General features: G+C 41.9%; 1 protein-coding gene across 1 annotated transcript; it reads right to left on the bottom strand.

Annotated features, from left to right (window-relative positions):
• Positions 1-1,775: 1,775 nt before the first annotated feature.
• Positions 1,776-18,069, bottom strand: elapor2a (endosome-lysosome associated apoptosis and autophagy regulator family member 2a). The gene is made up of 22 exons (XM_080474337.1): positions 17,771-18,069; positions 16,072-16,192; positions 14,249-14,438; positions 13,885-14,032; positions 13,415-13,504; positions 12,340-12,445; positions 12,088-12,240; positions 9,571-9,659; positions 9,291-9,471; positions 9,058-9,186; positions 7,949-8,039; positions 7,768-7,870; positions 7,536-7,673; positions 5,675-5,938; positions 5,409-5,582; positions 5,132-5,312; positions 4,640-4,736; positions 4,445-4,546; positions 4,207-4,333; positions 3,665-3,843; positions 3,289-3,457; positions 1,776-2,501 (listed from the first exon to the last, which is right to left on the bottom strand). The coding sequence occupies exons 1-22, from the start codon at positions 17,867-17,869 to the stop codon at positions 2,433-2,435; spliced, it is 3,000 nt and encodes a 999-aa protein (XP_080330463.1). The 5' UTR covers positions 17,870-18,069; the 3' UTR covers positions 1,776-2,432.
• Between the last annotated feature and the right edge of the window lie 2,606 nt (positions 18,070-20,675).

Consider the following 20,675-nt stretch of genomic DNA (forward strand, 5'->3'; position numbering starts at 1 on the left):
ATCGCCATCTGATGGTTGGTTTAAGACATTGCATCTGCTGCAACTACCACACCTGAAGAATGCGGTGTGGTCTGCAACCTGGAGCCAGAACTAATCTAATTTACCAAACAACATTTTAGATTTTTATATAATTGCAATATTTGAGGTTGTAGGAGCAACAGAACTGGTATTCACTTGGAGCACGAGGCCTGCGACTCTAAACTAGAGAAAGCAAAAAGGACAGATGGATAAGGTTTGCATTTCAGTATCTTGCTGCCCTCTGCAGAGCAGTTTAGTGAAGGTCATCGAAAACCTCATGAAGAACAAAGTCCAGGCTTAGGGGGGATTTCTTTGCAGAGTTTGCATGTGATCTCTGACCAGAAAACTGCAGTTGATGCTAATTCATGTCTCTAAATTGGCCATATGTGTGAACGTGGGTGTATTTGCCCAGCGGTGGACCGGCGAAGATTATTGGCCATAAGTGAGACATTACGAGAGCTTCAAGATCAAACCTGTAATATGCGGTCGTGTGAAAGTTGAAAAGATATCTAACTGCAATCAAGTAAGTGAAAGCAACACTTATAAACATGATCTATATCAGTTATACAAAGTATGACTTTGGGTCAATCAGTCCCTGCAGCAACCCTTTAGGAGTTTTGGTATTTCAGAACAGGCCAGAGTGAATGTAACATCGAACTTTTGAAATACTGAATGAATTCCTACCACACAACAAATCCTTGGATGGATGAATAACGTGAATTCCACCCACACAGCTTAAAAGAAAAAACTTGAATACAAACTAGCATTGTTTCTCATACTGATATAAATATGAAATGTTACTTCAGGTATTAATTTTCAGAGAAGATTAAGTTTCTTCATTTATTCTCAATTAAAAAGGTCACTCAAATTGAAATCGCATTCGTTATTTTCAGCAATTTCCAGAAATTCTTCCACAAAAATGAATCCCAGCATTTTAAACACGAAAGAAAAAGAAAAATCAAATTGACAAAATTACTAATTGTGATTATGAAAACAACTGAACTTCACTTCGACTTAAACTAAGCTTCAGGAAAAACTTAAGAGATCCACCACAGCTCAAACGTAGATTCTAAACTATTATTAGAAACACCCTCGTATCCAACTGCTAAATCCAGACAATGATTTTTGGGGACGGTAGAATCGGCCCCAGCCAACACCAAGAGTCTAGTATCTGAATAGAACCAAAGACGTACAAACATCCAAACACATTAATCACACCTACAGACAATTCAAAGCTATTAATTGTTCTTAAACTCTTTTCTTTGGTTTCTGGGAGGGTGTAATTGGAAAAACCCGTACAGGCACAGGGAGAACATGCAAACTTCGTCCAGTGTACTGGGCCAGATTCAAACCACAGACCCAGTTATTGTGAGGTGCCGTGACAAAATATTGCCTGATATTAGTGAGGATAATGTAATCCTTGTCTTACAATAGATTATATTTATTTTTAATCATTCAGTGTGACTGTTTTATGATTAATAAATTCAATGTTTAGTTTAAGGCAAACTGTTTGAGTTTGAGCTGAAAGCTAAGCTATAGTAATATAAAAAATAAAAAAACTTCACCTAATTCCACTATTTATGGTTTATTAGTGGGTTTTTGCTTTTAAATAAAAAACAAATTGTTAGCCAAGGCTGTTAATGTATCTGGAAAAATTCAACAACTAACTATGTTGCTTTACCATAATATCCATAATGCCCATTGGATATTGTCGCCTTCACGCTGAAGAGACAGTCAGTTGACAAAGGCAATCAATCAAACAGAGTCCTTTTATACATAAATACCTCTTGATTTATTTGACTTACATGGAGAGTTGAAACCCCACCCTCCACATCATAATATGGCAAGTTCATTCTCAAATAGTCAGCACATCTCATTACAATGATTTCAACAAAGCAAAAAAAAATAATAACTTAAATAGATGAGACGTAATGGGATTTATATGGTGAGAATCGTCTTTCTATTCTCAGTGGACGTTCACACAAACCGTGGCGATTCATCTGGAAAAACACACCCTATCTATGAAATAATGGACAACACGAAGAGGACCCGAAATAGAAACAAAAACGAACACCCCAATAGGTCCTTGACTTACCCTGAGCTCTTCGAACATGTCTGACATCAGTTTGTATCATTAATTTAACAGTGTCTGCCACCCACTTCCTTCACAGTACCATGCTCCGAGTTGGACGGCTCTATCGTACCAAGCTTTAAGGCCACCATGTTAGTGTGACTTCAGTGAACCTGGCTCTACGTGCATGGTGTTTGTTTGTGTGTATGCATATGTACACACAGCTGGTTTTCCAGGTACCAAAGCTCATAAAATGGGTGGTTAGTTAAAGGGCGGGGGGGGGTCACTCAGTGGAAAGTCTCTTGAGGTTCGGGGTCCTCCCCTCAGTCTACCACTTTCTCTTCTAGCTCCACACCAGGGCTTTCGAATGAGATGAGTTCAGCTGCACATTTTCATAACTCTCTCCATTTCCCTGAAATCAGACACAAGCAATTTTATCAGTGAAATCTGGAAAAGCTTCAAAACTGATGCACCACAAATGTCGCACTCTCTCACTGGGCTGTGGCTGAAAATATGTGAGAACATTTTCCGGGGTTCTCAATTGCGTTGCTTGATTTGGAGCGGTTTGAGAACATGACACTTCTCTAAATCTCTAAAGCTACGGATCGCTGTAAGGACGAGGCACTTTTTTTTTTTGAAGAACTGGAGCTTGAGAACAATAAGTGAAACGGTAAAATGTATATAAAGCTGTGCGTAACAAGTAAATATCTGAGAAGGTTGGCGAACCCAAACGCACAACTGTGTCCAAGTGTGCGTCTATGGGTCCGTACGAACCATGGTCAGTATTAACACTCTGTAACATCCATGACAAAATCCAGCTTCTACATTGTTTTGTCCACAGAGGCAGGGTTCACTCTGGACCATCACAGGGTAAACACAGAGACACACACACACTCACAGCTATGGGCAGTTTGGAGAAATGGACTGTGGGAGGAAAAACATGTCGAGGAGCAGGGGAAATACGCAAACGATAAACACAAAAAAAAAAAACTCTGTTGCATTTATTAGTCATTTAAATGGGGGCTAATTGTCTTGCATAACTGTTGCGTGGGTGCTGCGCAACATAGACGTGAACTTCCTACTCAGTGAGATTCCGAGTGAAAATCAATGCTCAATTTGCATATTTTCTCACATTTTTGTCCTGCGAGTTGTTGCAGCCCAGCGAGATAGTGGCATGAAATAAATGATGTGATTCCCACCTTGGATGCTATGGCTTTGAGCTTGCCAAGCAAAGACGGTTTCGAGTACACAACTTCATCCTCCATGTCTCCTTCGTTCTCTCCCTCCATCACAGCACAGCTGTCAGCCACTGGCATTTCACACTCCTTATTAGCAGACATCACCAACCGGGAGTACTTGTACTCCAACCTGGCATAAAGACAAGCAAAACGATCAATACTGCAAGAGTGTACAAGGAGAGAACACAACAATGTCCTCATGAATACAGGGAGCAAATCAAGAGAGGAAAAATACAATTAAAAAAGGAAGGTGTTTCAGAGACAAAATGACGACGATGGGATTGTGCGATTGACTTAATTCAGGGATGAGAGAAAGAAATGTGGAGAATAATAGTACCGTTTATTTTTCTTCCAGAAGTAGCAGGTGAGCGAAACCAGCAACAATGCAGTGAATGCTCCCAGGCCCGCACCGAGTCGTACCCAGAACTCCATACCCTCACATGGCACAGTTTGCTTCTCGGGCAAGGCCACGCCTCCCATGCACAGCTTCAATTCATTCCAGACATACAGCAGGTCCTGAGGGTGAAGCCACACATGCATCCAGCCTTACGTGAGAATGGGACAGAGCCAGAGTGAATAAACTTCTGTGCCGACATTAGTTTTACTTTTATATTCTTTAGCTCCACTCCAATTCACTGCATTTGAAGTGAAACAAACAACATTAAAGTGATGACTTTCTGCTTTAAGAGTGTTAAGAGATACATTAGGTGAACTGTACTGGAGTTATAACCAGTTTCGTGCTTGGCCGAGTATAAAATAGGCTTTTATTTTCCACACAGCCCATCGCACGTCGGTGTAGCAACCCTCAAAATAAAGTTGAAAGTCAACATATTGTTCCTTTGGAAATTCAAGAGCAGAATGTTAAGCCTACACACACACCTGCTGTCCTGCCCTGCAGACTCCCTCTATCTGATGGTAGTCTCTCTCTGTGCACGTAGGACAAGCCCCAGAGCTCTCCCAGAGGAAATAAAAGGTGCATCCGTCACAGGTTCCTGCAGGACACAGGCTGCAGCAGCCAGACAGACACCACATCACAGCCAGCAAAGGCACCCGAAATGGAAATAAAATTGGCCTCAAGTGATGCAACACAGGAGAGACCGGGACGGAGGAGTAATACCTGGGGACTGAAAGCTCTCCTTTTGCAGTTTTCTCTGGGTTACAACGAAGTGTCACTACAGCGCTCCGACCTGACTCACAGGACGACGTCACCTCCAAGGATCTCAACAAGAGGAAGACAAAAAGAGAGAAACTTCAGATGACTGATATATATTTTGTTCTTTCTTAATTTAAGATTTCTTAACAACAGCGATACCTGTAGTAGAAGTTGATATCTGGGACTTTCTTAGAGGTGCTGGAAAACAGCTCAGGCCTGGCTTTTATTCCTTCAAGGTCATTATTTATAGTCACACCTGTCAATGACAAACAACAATAGAGGTATCGATCAGCGTACAATCAATTTTATTTTTCTTCATCTGTAGCATCAGTTTATTTTTTGCAGACGTGGAATATTATGCACAGCTTTAAAAAAAAAAAAGTTTTCTCAGTTTCCCTTCGTTCTTCTCCCCCTGCTGTAGAGTAACCCTGTAAAGAGCAACCCGACAACCAGTGGGTGACATTAAAAGCTGAGAGAACAATTACAGTGCAGCTCCCAAAACTGGAGGACATCGAACGTACTCACTGCGTCGGAAAAATGAGCGACAGAGCATCCAGGGCTCGGACCACAAGGCGGAGAGACGGTTTCATCACAAGTACAATCCACACTTTAAACTACCTTATGCATCAACTGCATCTACTGTCCACTTACCAAGGAATGTGTCTGCGAGATTGATAGACTGTGAAGAGAGAGCTGTGTTCAAGCCGCGTCCACTTGCTGGGATTATTGTTGACATACAGATGAAGGCTTTGACAGCACTGGTTCCTTCACCTTTTTCTCTCTGGGAGTCGGTAATGGAAAAGTCTGTGACATTATCCGTGCATACTGCCAACTTTAAAAGAAGGAGAAGGAAACAGTGTGTCAGTTGTGCAGAAAGATATTACAAACGGGGCTATTCTCCAATTGTGTTTCGTGTTTCTTTGCCCACCTGTCCTCCACACAGACTGACGCTGAACTGATGGAAGTACTTGGTTCCTTTGGAGGTGAAGCTGGGGCCATTCATCAGCGAGCGAACAGACCCAAGCTGGCTCAGGTCAAAGGTTAGAGAGACATTACCCTCCGTGTAGGTGAAGTGACAGTCACTGTAACAAAGACGGTGGTCCTGGAAAGCACAAGCGCATCTATGTAGTCGACTGTCTCACACAGCTTTTCAAAAGGTAAGCACCACGCGTCCCGCAAGCGTGAGCAACCAACCTTGTCACTCTTGCTGGCTGGTCCGCAGGGTTTGCAGGCACCGGGACCGGGCAGGGCGTGCGGGGTGAGGTATGTATTATGGGGACACTCTGTGCACTGGCTGGTCTGCGTGTCTATGTAATGCCCGGGTGGACACGGCACACATGTTGAGCTGGAGGGCTGAGCGCTGAGCGCGCACACCCGACACTCAGAGGACACTCCGTCCACAGCATTACTCACTGTGATGGAGAAGATACGTGCCATGTCACCGACATGCTGACGAATCTGGAAGGGAAAGATCAGCACAGAATTACATCTAGTGTGCCATTTTCTCCCTGGCATGAGGAGAACACATATAATACAAAAAAAGGGATTTAACCCTTTGATTACGACATCATACTAGAGAGCGAGAAATGATTATCAGATTTACATAAAGCTCTTTTGTTCTGCTTCCTGGTCGATTTGGAATTTTCTAGATAACATAAACCATCAAGGAGTTTTGGTTATGAGAACTACACATTCAGAATTGTGTCTTCAATCACAGAACAATAAGTAAATGGGTTAAAAAAAGAAAGAAAGTCATTTTAAGTTGCAGGTGAAATCCTGTTGGAGACATCATGACTGGATGCTCGATCCATAAAAATCTCTTCTCTTGTGTTCGCCCATTATGAAAGCTACGGTGTAAGCGCGAAGATGACGACGTTTGTTTTGTAAACTGGTTTAAAACAGGATTTATCTCTGAAATTGAACGGGCTTTAGGGAGAGTTAGGTGTGCTTAAAGTACTGCGCTTTTATACAGCAGAATAAAAATGATAGCGTCGTTCAAAAAAAAAAAAAAAAAAGCAACGTTTCTTAACATGGCCTGTTTTTATGGCCCTCAGACAAAAGTGATTTCTTTAAAGAATGAGCAGTGCAGAACACATCTGTGAACACAAACTGGCTCCTAATTTGCTGCTTGTTGAGTAACAGAGAAAGACTCACATGCTCTACTGTAAAAAAAATAAAGGAAAACCTTATTTATGTCCCATCTGCTGACCGCAAGCTGTATTTTAATGAACGCATAACAAGTATATTGTTGCTACAAGTTTACCTTAGTCAGCACAAATATGTATATGCCTATAAACTGAATGTGTACTGTACATATCCAAAAACATCTACACTCATTAACCAAAAAGTTGTTTTTTTTCCAGAAGATTTCTATTGTGACACAATGTCGGCATCTGTTAAGAAAAAAAGTCGAATTAAATATTAGTATTTTATTCAACTTTCTTTACTTGTGAGCTAAAATCATAATGAATACATTAAAATAGCATTGAAATGTATTAGTGTATGTGTGATAAGTCTAAAATATAAGCCTTGGACATGAACACTTCCAAAGTATTTGAATTTTTTTTTCAACTGGGTGAAGACACAGTGGCAGGAAAAACTCAACCATTTATGGTTTTTGCATAAAATGTGACTTTCATCGTGTACAATTGGAACATATTTAATGTCATTTACCTGGACTAATAAACATACCCACTGCTGCCAGGGAAAGTGAATAATCCCAAGATTATATAATGTGCTGAACCTTGGCAAATAAGAAGATTAAATTTATATCTATAGCCACATAGCTCGCATTTCATTTGATTCATGGAAATCCAGGTTTGTTGACTCTAGTTATTTTGGGAGTCATTAGCCTCAGGGATTACTCTCTTTACCAAGCAACACAATGGATGTTCACAGGCTGTGTTCCATGAAGATATGAAACATTATGCTGTAATATTACGTTTTAATTGGCTGTTTGGTGTGAGGTTGTGTCTCATCTGAGGAGCAGCCCATAAATAACTTCATACCTCAAATAGGTTGCAGGCAATTAAAAACTAAAATCAGCGGTACTTGCATCTGATGGTTGGTTCGTCCTCTGGAAAGCCCACGTGTAGGAAACTGAGGCGTTCTTTGTCATGACGTGTGTGTAGGTTTGCCTCGGTTTCGTTCGCTCCCAGGACTCCACCACATTTGTACTCTTCCTGTTTACATCCTACGAAAATCATGTAAAAAAAATAAAAAATGTATCGTCAAAACATTATAATAACGTTTGAAGCAGCAAAAGATGGACAAGAAGCCGCGCTCACCATCATGAAGTAGAGCTCGCAGTCAGCCGCACACACGGTCTCAAATTCGAATGTGATGCGGCCAAATTCAGTCCCAGAGTGGCTCGACACGGACGTAGGAAGTCTGGTGGCGAAGAAGAGGATGGGACTGCTCAGTTCAAGTGTGGTGAAGATGTGGGAATTGCATTGCGTCTTTACTCACTTGAAACCTGGAATGTGGATGTTGAGAATGAGGTAATCATTATCTGAGCTTCCTGTCCCACTCTGGATGTGATCACCTGCCACCTCCCAGCCTGAAGGACGGGACAAAACCCACAACAGAGCGGTTATTGCAGGAATCTCATACAATCAGGTGAGGAGAAACGGAGTAAAGTCGCACAAATCAACATCTCATTTAGTAGAACACAAGTGACTTTTCCATAAAGTAAATATAAAACCACAGCTGCGACTGCGAGGAAACAGGAAAACACAACTTTAGAGTAGAAACGCAAAATATTGAGTGATAAACGCCCTCTCCCTTTTAATATGTGGCTACTTCACAATGACTTATAGTCACAGTGCTTAAAGACATGAAATGAAGATGCATGAGGGCCAACTCTGTCCATCGGCTGCCTCTTTATTTTGTGTTAATGTTATATTACCTATTCAGGGCCAATGGCTTAATATTCCAATTATTGAGCCTTTTTCTTTAATCAACTTTAAAATTAGAAAAGCACATGGAATCAAACAAGGGTTGCACAGTCTTGTCCTAGTCAGCCTTCTCGTCTCATAGCAAGAAGCTCTTTCGCTCCTTTACTGGCTTGGAAGCCTTTTTATTTAGTCCGTATCCTCCAGTTTGAGGTCAATGAGAGATTCTCCATTCCCCGTACAAGTAAGAGTGTGTGTGAGTGAGTGTGGCATTGTGTGTTTGCCCCTGTGATGGCAAGGTGATTTGTCCAAGCCTGCCTTCACCCACTGTCTGCTGGGACTGTCTACAACCTTCTGAAGTTGGATAAAACAATATAGAAGATGAATGAATGGATGTTTCCGGGGTATTTTTGTTTGTTTGTTTTTGGATCTAACATTCCACTGTACAATGTGCCAATTATTATTTTTCCTTTGTTTGTTTCGAGAGACCTCCAAACTCTTTTCTTTCTGGTTAAATTTCATTATTAAATACTTAAGCGACATATGGCAGCATCTATACATGCTTCTGGTCACTTGAACAAGCCCTTTTTTTGTCTCACACAAACACTAGGTTGCCACATGGTATAATTCCTGTCTACTGTATATCTAAAGGGAGCACTGCAGCAGATGTGTTTGCACACTCACCATTCATATTGTCACATTTGGAGTTTCCCACATTGAAGCAGGAGGTCTTCATGTTAGACGGAAGAACATTCCACCATTTATACTCAAAACCTAAGGTGGGCTCGGTGCCAGCTGGACACGGCTTACATGCTGAACACAGTGGAGAAGACTTTTAGGAGAGCACACAAAGCGAGTACAAAAACACAACACAAGAATAAATGGGATGAATACAAGATAAAGGAGGTTTTCAGTACGTTTTGTTCCATCAGAAAAGGTCCCAGGTGGGCATGGCGTGCAGGTGGCTCTGTCATTGCTATAGAAACCAGGGTTACAGGGAGGGCATGGCTCTTTTTTCCCACTTGGAGGCAAAGGCTCTGCTCCTGTCAGGCTCTCAAGACAGATCTTAGGCTCAATCCATTTATACATGATCTGTGTCTGAGATTAGATGGAGGAAAAGGACACAAACTGTGATTACAGAATGAGGTCCCCCTCCCAGTGGTTTTTATCTTAAAGGAAGGTTCTTTTTGTCCTGACCTTGCCTTCATGGTCACACGCTGTGTGAATCTGGAAATAGTCCTTCTTTGAACATGGAGGTCTGCCCTTACATGCGCTCGATCCCTCAGCTTGGAAGAAAACAGTGGGAAGACAAGATTACGATTGCATTAAACAACCAAATAAACCTTAAAATAAACTAGAAAACTAAATGAAATACAGAAAAACCAAACTCTTTTAAAAGTCATAATCATTTAAAGCAGGGGTCTCAAACTCCTGGTCTGCAAGCCCGAGAAGTCAAAAATTAATGTGTATACTTTTTTCATTTTGTCAATTATGAATAAAATATGAATAAAAGTGCTGCCATGGGTCTGGGAAAAAGTTTATTTTTCAGTTCATTGAAAGACTTTGGTTGGCTATTTAAGGATCAACAGAGAGAGAGAGCGCTGCACTTTTATAATTTACATTGAATTAAAAGAACACATTCAAACTACTTAAAGGGGACATATCATGCTAAATCCACTTTTTTAGCCCTTAAATGCATGTTGTTGTATATTTAGAGTGTTTAGAAGTACAGAAAAGTTCAAAGTAGTCTCTTCAGGTGCTCCGTTGATATCTTTATATTCTGTTTTGGTAATATTTTGCGATCCGTTTCGATTTTTCTATTCTCTATTACGTTTTTTGAACTATTACGTCACAGTATTCACAGCGGAACTGCCAAATTAGGACATCGACACTTCGAGCAATCCGCCATTTTTGTTTCTCGCTGCGATTTTGTAGTCCAACCTAAGGGTGCCGAAGTTACGAGCGGATAAGTCGAAATGTTCGGTTGTTGGATGTAGTAACCCACAAGCTTCGTTACACCGTCTCCCAGCATCAGAACCTTTTCCAAGTGCCTGGTTGAGTTTTATTTTTCACAGAAATGTACCCACATCTGTGGGTAAGGTCATTTTTGTGTGCGCGAATCACTTTAAGGACGACTGCTTCAACAACCTCCGCCAGTATAAAGAAGGATTTGCCGAAAGACTTGGTCTGATTGAGCGGTCAGTTCCTTCTATCTATGGAGACGACGAACAGAGCACTTCGGTAAGCTGTATATAACGCTAAAAAGTGTGATGATAAGACGTCCCTGTCATTGTTTTGTTAGCATTAGCAGTTGCACCGTCTTCATATGTTAGCGCTGTGTGCTCGTTTTAGATTATAATGTAACTTCTGTGTTAAATAGTCGTTGTAATACAGGCAGTATTGTAGTAGTGGGCATGGATGGAGAAGTTAGTGTAAATATAGTAACACACCATTGCGTTACATCCATATGAAGACGTTGTTCTGCAGGTGCATCATCGTCATTTTCATCTCGCTCCGCCGGGTCCGACTCTGGCTCCAACATGTATGGCTGGATGGACAAATCTTCTGTTGTTGACATTTTGTAAATAATGTGTGAATATAAAGTTTCTGCGCCGCTAGATAATTGTATCTGTTCTATCAAACTACAAAGATGGCCGAACAGGGTGACGTTGAACCGAGTGTCACCTCTGCAACCTGGAGAGGAGGCGGGGTATGAAGTGTCTCATTTGCATTTGAAGAGACCGCCCCAAAACGAGTTGCTCTCAGAAGCACATCAGAAAAGGGGTTGAAAAGGGGCCTGTGGAGCTCTAATAATGAGGAATTCAGACCCAAGCATTGCAGTTCCGCTTTATATAGACCACAACTGTATGATTTATATGTAAAAAGGAAGGATTTAAAAGCATGATATGTCTCCTTTAAACACTGAAGTCACCCTAATGAAATAACGGTGCCAGCTCGAGTTTGAGACCTCTGATTTAAACCAACAATTATGTTGATGCAAGATGTGAATATAAATCAGCAAATAAAGAATTAATTTTATGTTTCTACTTTCTCTTGCAGGGGACCTCTTACAAACACTATGCTGAAGCAAAGGCTGTACAATGTGCATCATTAGGTGTACTAAGTTAAATATGTAATATGCTCCAGAACATTCAAGCCTTTTGCATTCACTTATTTAAAACTCAGTATAATAGAAGTGCCAAGGCATCACACAATGCAAAAGTCGATGTCTATGTTTTTTTATATAACAATGAGGTCCCACTTGATTAAAAAAAAAAAAAAAAAACATTTGTCAAGTGGCAATTTAACGGTGTATAAAACACTGACTGCTTCGCTATACATGTGGAAGTTATCTTAAATACAAAACGGCATGAAGAAAAAGATAAGGGAGTGTACTTTTATCCTCATAAATGCCATAATAGAAAACAAACTTGGGAAAGTGGAACGTGAGTTTCATTGAAAAGCTCCATCTGTCAATACGAGCTTCTCTTTCAAGATTACACATTGTGCTGAACTAACAAGCGTGTTTCTTCTTCTCAAGTTTGACTAATGTGGGGGAAAATAGGACAGGCGCTCTCTGCATCCTTCTAAGCCTCTTTGAGCAGCAGAGAAAGCAATTACACCGACACTCATTACTGCGGTGCAGTTTGATGGTTTTAATCTTTGGGGGTTCAGCGCGGTTTAGGAAAAGCAAAAAGGCATGTCTGAACAAACCTGCATACTGAGTGGTGGTGTTACAGGGGGTGCAGGAGCTGGCGCCGTGGCCAGAGTAGGTGTCCCGAGGACAAAGTTCGCACATGGAGGAGCCCGGTTCTCGGCTGAAGGAGCCCGGCTTGCAGGGGAAACACTCTGACGTGTAGGCAACACCTGGTAAAGAGATATAACAAAACAGACAGCGATAAGAAGAGTTTGTTGATTATTGCTTAAACGCAAAAAAAAAAGATAAAACTGCATATATACACCAACCTGCAATTTGAACGTTTTTTAGTAAGACAGGCTTCACTATTTTGCTCCCCATCAGAACCCCTCCAGTCCTCCAGTACAGGATGTTTGTGCCAGACTTCAGATTCACCTAGAACATAAACATTTCCAAAATCATCAGTTTGGCCTGAACACTGAACACAGTCTGTGCGTTTCAGAACAGAGAGACATTTCCTGCAGCCTAAAGCCACTGGACAGACCACATCGGCTAAAGTGCATCAGTCCTTCATGCATAATGTCTAATAAAGCCTCAAAGGGTAAAATCTAAAAATAAAATCAACAAGACGATGCACAGTAAATGACTAAATTGTTAGTGTTTTATTGTTTAAAGGATGTGATGGCATGTAGAAGTGTTGCTAATGTAACAGCACTGTGGTGTAGTGTTCATCATTCTTGCCTCAGTGAGACTTACGGTTCTACTGGGTCCTCCAGTTTGACATGTTTGAGGCTTAATGGCGACTTTAAAATATCCCATGAATACATGTGTGTGACTGTCTTGGTTGCCCTTTGATGGACTATGGTGGCCTGTTCAGTATGTAACCCAGAATTTGCCCAGTCAGCTGGGATCGTCCTCAAAATGTCACAATCACGAATTGGATAAACGGTAAAGCAGGATGGAGGCGCAGCAACAATTTTTCAGTTAAAGAGTTGGAACAATGTTTATGGAGAATGTAAATTATTTCAAGAATAAGCTCTGCAGCCCTTAAACATGCAACCTGAGCAAAGTTACTTGAGGAACTGTTTATGTGAATTTGCCAAAATGAAAGCTATTTAGTTAACATGATAAAGATTGAGCCAGTGTATCTCCGCTCCTCTACAGAGTGTGTAAAAGTAAACACGCTTAAAGTGAACAGTGTACATGAAGAAGGTTGTTCTGCATTGTGACAGGAAGATATGTAGAGACAATAAGTGATGACAGACGACTCTTTGCACGGGTTTCCTGTTCCGCTCCGCCCATGAGACGCTGTACAATCCATGTAACCTAAAAGACGGAGGCCAGCCGCAAAAAAAACCTGCCCGCTGAGCTAAACGTCGGCATCTTTGGACTCGAGACATTTACCGTGTGAGTCGCCCATTCGCCATGACTGGTGAGCTTGAGCCACTTAGCATCAGCTGACTGATCCATCTCCTGGCACTGGTCATTCTGAATCTGAATAGACACACATGATAGCATGGGCGCATCAAAACTCACGACGACCTCACATTTAATGAAGATGAGATGTATAAATCACACTAATGTACTGATAAAAGGCAAAAAGAAAAAAAAATGCAATAATTTCCTTAAGGATTTGTATACAACTACCGACTTACCTAAAACATCTCAGACACTATTCCCCTTCCATGTACATATTAAAGATGAATAGACAAATAAATAATAAAATAAAAAGACAAACAGACAAATCAAATTCAGACACATCAAGCTGATCGATGGGCTTGCGCCTAATACGTCAGCAGATGGATATCATGTAGCTATGATTTTCTTACAATTATTTGTATGACGAAATACAGAAAAAGAACTGTAATACTTACAAAGAACTCAAAGAGCAGGTTGTTGTCTGGATATTGATACTCAAAGCTGACAGAGCCTTGTTTCTTCAGATGAACCGCATAGATTAGAGAGACGGTGCATTCGTCCCTATTAGACTCCATGTAGTTTCCCTGAGGCACCCACAAGGAACTGCAAGGCAAAGAAATGAAAACAAGTTTTGAAATGACTTTCTGATAAGGGGAGGAGGTTTGCAAATGTCCTCGACAAAAGACTGAACCGTAAGTGGATCAAAATCAACACTGTTGTGTGAGATCACTGTGTGTGTGTGTGAATGTGACCGTAATGCACATTGTGACTGCTCAAGCACTAAAATGCTCTGCTTATATATTTCAGGTCACACTTTACCTGTTGCAGGTGACTGTGTCAGATCCGTGGAGATTGCTCTCTGGGTTGGTCGCCAGGCTACTGAATCCAGCAGGCATGGAATCCCATTGGTCGAAGCGGATACCGCTGCCAAGGGAGTAGCTTCCTGCCGCACACTGAGTACACTCCTGAGCCGACATCTCCAGGAACTCCCCGGCCTCACACGAGAAGGCTGAGGAACAGAGTGGATACGGTGCGGAGGCACGGCAACAAAAAAGAAAAGAAGCACAGTGCATTGAATAAGTCATTTCTTCATGGCGTTTATGTGGAATTAAAACAGACTGAAAGATGACAGACACGTGGTCATGCAGAAATCGCTGCTGCATTCAGTTCAATGTACCCCCTGCAATCGAGGAACTTAATCCCTACATCCTGTTACACACTGTGTCTGTCTCTACACTTTTTTTCCGCCGAGCTGCCGGGTCTTGTGCACTCGCCAGTGTTTTGACAGCGTCGGGTTTTTTCTCATAGTTGATCTGGTGTAATGCCATTGTGTCGCCTGTCCGTGGCTCAGTTCAACCAACGACGACGGGAAATGTGTCAGACTAAGCAATCTGTGCATCTGCGGATTGGCTGCACGAGTTCAGTTCAATATCGGTGTGAGGAGGGTTTGCTCGGTCGGTCATTTTCACCACGGTTTCAGTAAAATTGGCATGACAGATGTTTTCCTTCGCAAGATAGATTACCGTCTTCAGAGTGGGGCCGTTCTGCGATTACCTCGCATCATCTGATCCTGTCCGATCGCCAAAGATCCAATCCCAGTGGGCGCGGGTGGAGTGTGGAGGGGCGTGATGTAATTAGGGTGAGATTCGGGGTAATTTACATGATTCGCAGCTGCAGCACAGTTTGGAGTTATCACACCAGAGACTGTAGTCTCAACCAGGAATGATTCATAAGAACATAGCAGTGGTCTTGTTGACTTTGTCATTTGAAACATTTTGCTTGGATTTTTGTGCTTCGGCCTTCAAAGCTGTTGTCGCCGGGTTTTGATGTAAATCTAATTTGCCTTTTGAGTGGGAACTACCTGCCAGCCTCCAATCGATCTCCTCTGTTCAGCTTGATCAGGCTCCCGTCAAAAATAATCGCAGCTTCTAAAGGCACGTCTGAGAGGCGGCGAGGTGGTTCTGACGAAACTGAGCGTTTAGCAAATTATTCCCAGGGAAGCGCTGCAGCCGCGGCTGGAGTATTTCTAGATTAACTCTGCATCTGCCGCAGGCTTTCCATAACATAATCAAAGAAAATCAATTACATTATCAACATATGATCAGTTCAGTTTCATTAAGGAATATGCCAACATCAACATGAAATGAGGATTAATTCATTTTTTATTATGACATTAGTCATTGCAATCTAAGTAATTCCATCAAAAGTGTCCGATGTCATGCGTGGTTCCTTTGCTTTTAAAGAACTGCCTTAAGGAATTAGTTGCCTTGGTTGACTTGAAAGACCAGTTCATCAACACAGATTCCACCAGCGATAGATTAAGATAGTAATGTTTCAACTGGAAGTGGGAAAACTGGCTATGAAGCGCTCGAACAAAAACAAATCAACAAAAATATCAAATCTGTTTCCAATGCAGTTCCACTTCCTCTTTTAGGCCGTGAACCCTGAGTTATGAAGCCTGATGCTGTGTAGCTGTGTTTTCTCCAGGGTTGCTGGCCTGGAGCTAAAGTCGTGGTTGGTTGGAGTCCAAAGAGGTTGTAGTGGTGGAAATTCCAGAGACTGATAAGAAGGCGACGTCAACTCTCACTGTTGTACACACACACACACACACACACACGCACAGCCAGTTGTTTCTCACTTACTGCACTCTGTGCCACGTACTGGCCCCGGCAGTCCAGTACAGGTCCCGGAGCCACGTGGGATGGCCACTCTCCACCGAGTCCCACTGCTGTCGCACTCTGTGTACTCATAGTAGTAGTCCGCCTGCCAGGGAGACACAACAAAGCAAATGCATAAGAAATCAGTCGCCAGCAGTGACTTGAGCTCACGCGGTGAGCAAATATAGGCCAAACACAGGGCTGTATGCTCAACGCTGTCTTAAAGAGAGTGTGCTCCTGTGTCACCTTTTACTGGGCGCTAATTGTGGACAAGGATTGCACAAGTGCAAAAGCACTCAACTTGTCCATCCAGCTGTGCACGCTTACAATACTGAGACAACTCCTCAGCCATGGATACGCCACATACCATCTCCACAGCGATGGCAGGCCGCAAGGGGTCACTTAACAAGCAGCTTTTAACATTGTAGCCACTTAGATGTTCATATTATTGCACATATTAAGATGGGGTATGGAGGGAAAACCATTAGCTTAATGTTCTTGACTCCACTTTTTCAGTCTACAGAATGGAAGGGGGGCCTCGTTCTGGACCGTTTACATAATGGCCTCCTTGAGCCAAAGCAGATTTTGACACTGCAGTGCATGCAGGCTGTTGTGTGAGGAATGATTTATCCTGGGAGGTCGAGTAGTGCAGCTCTCTTACAGTGATGACACAGCAACTTTTGTTTATTTTCATACATATCCTGAGTTCCAGATTGGAACCTGGCCAGATCCGACAGTCGTCCCCAAAAATGTAATTTCATTTGATTAGAAAACCGTCGATGAACATGTTAATTATTTACAGTGAAACTATGTGACAAAGTTATAATGTATAAATGGAAAATAATCTGGCAAATAAATGGAAAGATGAGACAAACAAGAGCTAGACAAATATATTATTGTCATTAAGTTGTCGAATTAAAGTCTTTCTTCGTATTATCAATTATCGACATATATATAAAATAAATGTTGTAAGTATAGTACTATATATTATTTTATATACTATATATCATATTTTTTTAATTGCAATCAAAATCAATTAATCTTTGAAATGCATGCAAGTTGCTATGTAATGACGTTGGCTGATTGAGACAAATAACAAGGAAAACAATCGACATCAGCAATTTCAAAACAAGAAAGTCTACTTGACTGTACTGTAGGTGAATGAATCCACAGCAAACTCATTATCCTTCACAAAAGCTGTGGTCAATCACTGACATGGCAGCTGTTCAATTTTAATCTCACACCATAATTCAGCGTTCATGGATGCACTTCATAATAAAATGTGCGTGTGCGTGTGCGTGTGCGTCCAGCCTGGTGAGGAGGAGGTGTTGGGCTGAGACTGGCCAGAAGGGAAGGAAAGGCCAGGCCATGCAGGAAGCTGATAACAGCACTCAGCAGCTCCATGCTTTTTTTTGTTTTGTTTTTCCACTTACTAAGAGAGGACAGAGACTGTGATGTCCAATGATACAAAACTGATGACCAACACTATAAGTCCAGCCGGAAGTGTGTCATCATTGCGAATGGTTTTGATGGATATTTATCCATTAACGCGCGCGTGCAGCCACAACACACAGTCAGTGCCGTGATTTGTTGTTGTTTTTGTTAAAAAAAAAATGCATCCCTTCGCTCCAACACTGCGGCCCTCGGGCTGTGGAGCAGGATGACTGTCTTGTTTCTGCCTCACCTCGATACACTGTCGCGGTCCTCTGGCTCCGTCAGTCAGCTGGAGCGTGCAGATGAGGATGAGCGCGCAGCGGACGACGAACCGAGCCGAGGTCCGCATCCTGGATCATCGAGCGGGGGGCAGAAGAGAGACGAAGCACCGGAGCCGCTTCGGCGGATCCTAAACCTGAAACGAAGCGGACACCTGCTCCTGCTGTAGCCTCGGGTTAGCAGATTGTCTGCCGGCCTCTCCACCTGCGATTATCCTCTCAGACTGAGCGCTCCCCAGCCGCCTCATCACGTCACGCCGCACGCTGCACCAGCGCTTCCGCTCGAGGATTTCAAAGTAAAAGGTGAGAGGAGCCTGAAGGAAATCTGTTGTGCCTTCTTCGAAGTGGAAAAAAAGAACACTCTTACTCAAGCACAACGATTCCTATATCACTTAAATTGTGACGAAATTAACCCTAACCCTAACCCAAGTAATGATGATGATGATGATGATGATGATAATGATGATGATGATGATGATGCACCCCCACTTCCCTACAGCTATAGTGTATATAAAACCGCTTATACATGCACGCAAACAGCTATCACATCCAACCCTGATGATATTGATATGATTTTGTAATTTTGGGAGACTTGAAGTATTCAGCGCCTCTTATCCAGCCGACAGACGATTTGTTTGTACTTTAATCTAAAAAGAAAGGAAAATGTGGGGGTTTCTTGGATTATGTTTGTTAACTTGACACAGTCGTTTCCTCCTTCCACCGGCTCTGACGCTTCTGTGTTTTTACACACGGAGAAAATGGTTTGTTTATTCCGGCTTCACTGAGAAAACAAGCAAAACAATAGAGATATGATGACTATTGCTGCATTTTGCACTTATATTCACATCAGAATCATTTGATGGCGCATAAATCCCAGAATCGTGAGTAGTGTAGTTTATAGATGACACCATCAGAGGGCGTAGAAGCTCCACAACAGTGTGGTATGAGTCAAACAAGATTACACAAACTGTTATGAGTTGATTTCTGCTGACTGTGATCTGCAGATCTGATCTGAAATGTGAATATATGAGATGTATATTTGTTATTCTCGTTTATTCAGCTGATAAAACTGGAACCCTGATGTCGAGGGTGGAGGGCAGCCTTAATAACATGTATGTGCATAGTTGAATGAAAAGTGAATGAAGCCGCAAAAACCTATCTAGAAGTTTATTTTATTTTTTGAGTCCTTTTTTTTTGTGATGATCCTACCTGAATTCTAATATTCCTGTTGATGTATTTTTTTTTCACGATTATGCCATTAGTACAATCTATTCTAAAATATATAGTATAATTCAATAACTCTTACCAAATAATTGTTAGGTGGTGAAGATGGATGAATGATATTGGTCGTGTTGCTGATGTGCAAATCACTTTGTCTGATTCACTCATGTGGTCCATCAAGACACACTTTGATCTGGATATTCCTGGTTCCTAAAATCAGCCACAGAAAACCTCACAGAAGCAAGCCAACGTTGATGCCATTTAATGCTGCTAATGCATCACAAGGGCTGTGGGTGTTACAGTTTGGTATTTTTCCACATTTTGCTGCCATTAAGAATGAGTTAGTAGCGGGATTATAGAGTTATCTTTTCTAAAGTAAACAGAATTTTAGTGAAATAGTCAGAGGCACTTTTCAGGGAGGACAGTAGCTTTGGATAATGCTAATAGTTACTTATGGAGCAAGAACGTGACACAGTCGCTATGCAGCGCTCTGTAAAATGTATGTATTTTGTGAGGATGGACCCGGAGGGTGAGGATGGACCCGAATACCCACTTCAAGGGTGAACACAAAACAGTCTTTTCAAAGAAAATAAAACTCAAAATCCAAACATCAGTCGATTCCAAATCTTGGAGGGAAGAAGGCGACAATAATCCAAGGTGACACAGGTGAGGAGGGCAAAGTGATTCGGACGTACCAAACCTATAAACACACAGCTGACAATGATTATTCAGGGGAGGAACAGGGGCGCAGAGGAGGACACGAGGGTGGAGCAAAAAGAAACTGAACAGGCAGGGAGTGGAACACCAGACATCAGCAAACAACAAGCAATACCTGACATGTAAACACGGCCAAATCATAAAATGAACAGAGCAAAGGACTGTAAAGTGAAATGAATCTGCATTTTATGATAGTTTATGATAATAGTACCATTTTACTGCAAGAAGTAATAACACCATAATAACACCTCACTTTATAAGGTATTCAGCACAACCTTGCCTATTCAAATATATTTTACTGTCTTTATGGTACCTAGAGATCCTTCTAAATAGGGCAATTACATACTGTTCAATGTGAAAACAGGGCAAGGCACACAACTATTAGAATGCTGACAGCACCCCTCCTTCTAGAAATGGACGATCCTGAACTTGAAAAAGGTCCACTGCATATAAGGTGACAGGAGGTATTGAAGTCTGGGTAAACAAGAAGTCTCAAATCATTTTCAGAGTCTGAAGTTCGGCTTATGAGTTTGGTGTCGTCTGAAAAAGGACTGGGGCCTGGCATAAGGGTGATGGCAACAGATGAAGAGTAGGCCATTCAGAGGCAAGATCTCCAGGACCCTGTGGTAAATGTACACAGACTGATGCGGATCATCTCAGGGCCCCTTCAGGAATAAGGATGGGCAGAGGGGGCCCCTCTCTCCCCTCAGGAACAAGAATGAGGAGTGGTGGGACCTCCCAAGCATGAAGACAGCAGCTGAGACTTGACTCTTGCTCGGTGGTGTCATAAATGTAACTGTAACCCTCGGTTACTAACATTAAAATAGTACTGATATATTTCTTCCAGAAGTAGTAGTATTATGGTAACACATCACTTTATAAAAAAAAGTGATCAGTAAAATGGTGTGATGAATATGTTGATGAATGACCTAATTTTGG

The sequence above is a fragment of the Lipophrys pholis genome (genome assembly GCF_963383615.2).
Source record: "Lipophrys pholis genome assembly, chromosome: 11".
NCBI lineage: Eukaryota > Metazoa > Chordata > Actinopteri > Blenniiformes > Blenniidae > Lipophrys > Lipophrys pholis.

Bases quoted from the DNA above. Each gene is read 5' to 3' on its own strand.
- elapor2a (XM_080474337.1), bottom strand. From the start codon at position 17,869: ATGCGGACCTCGGCTCGGTTCGTCGTCCGCTGCGCGCTCATCCTCATC. The intron at 5,583-5,674 runs GTTGGTTGCTCA...TGTGCTTTCCAG, and splicing joins CAGCCAGCAAGAGTGACAAG to GACCACCGTCTTTGTTACAG. The intron at 4,737-5,131 runs GTAAGTGGACAG...TGTCATTGACAG, and splicing joins TCTCGCAGACACATTCCTTG to GTGTGACTATAAATAATGAC.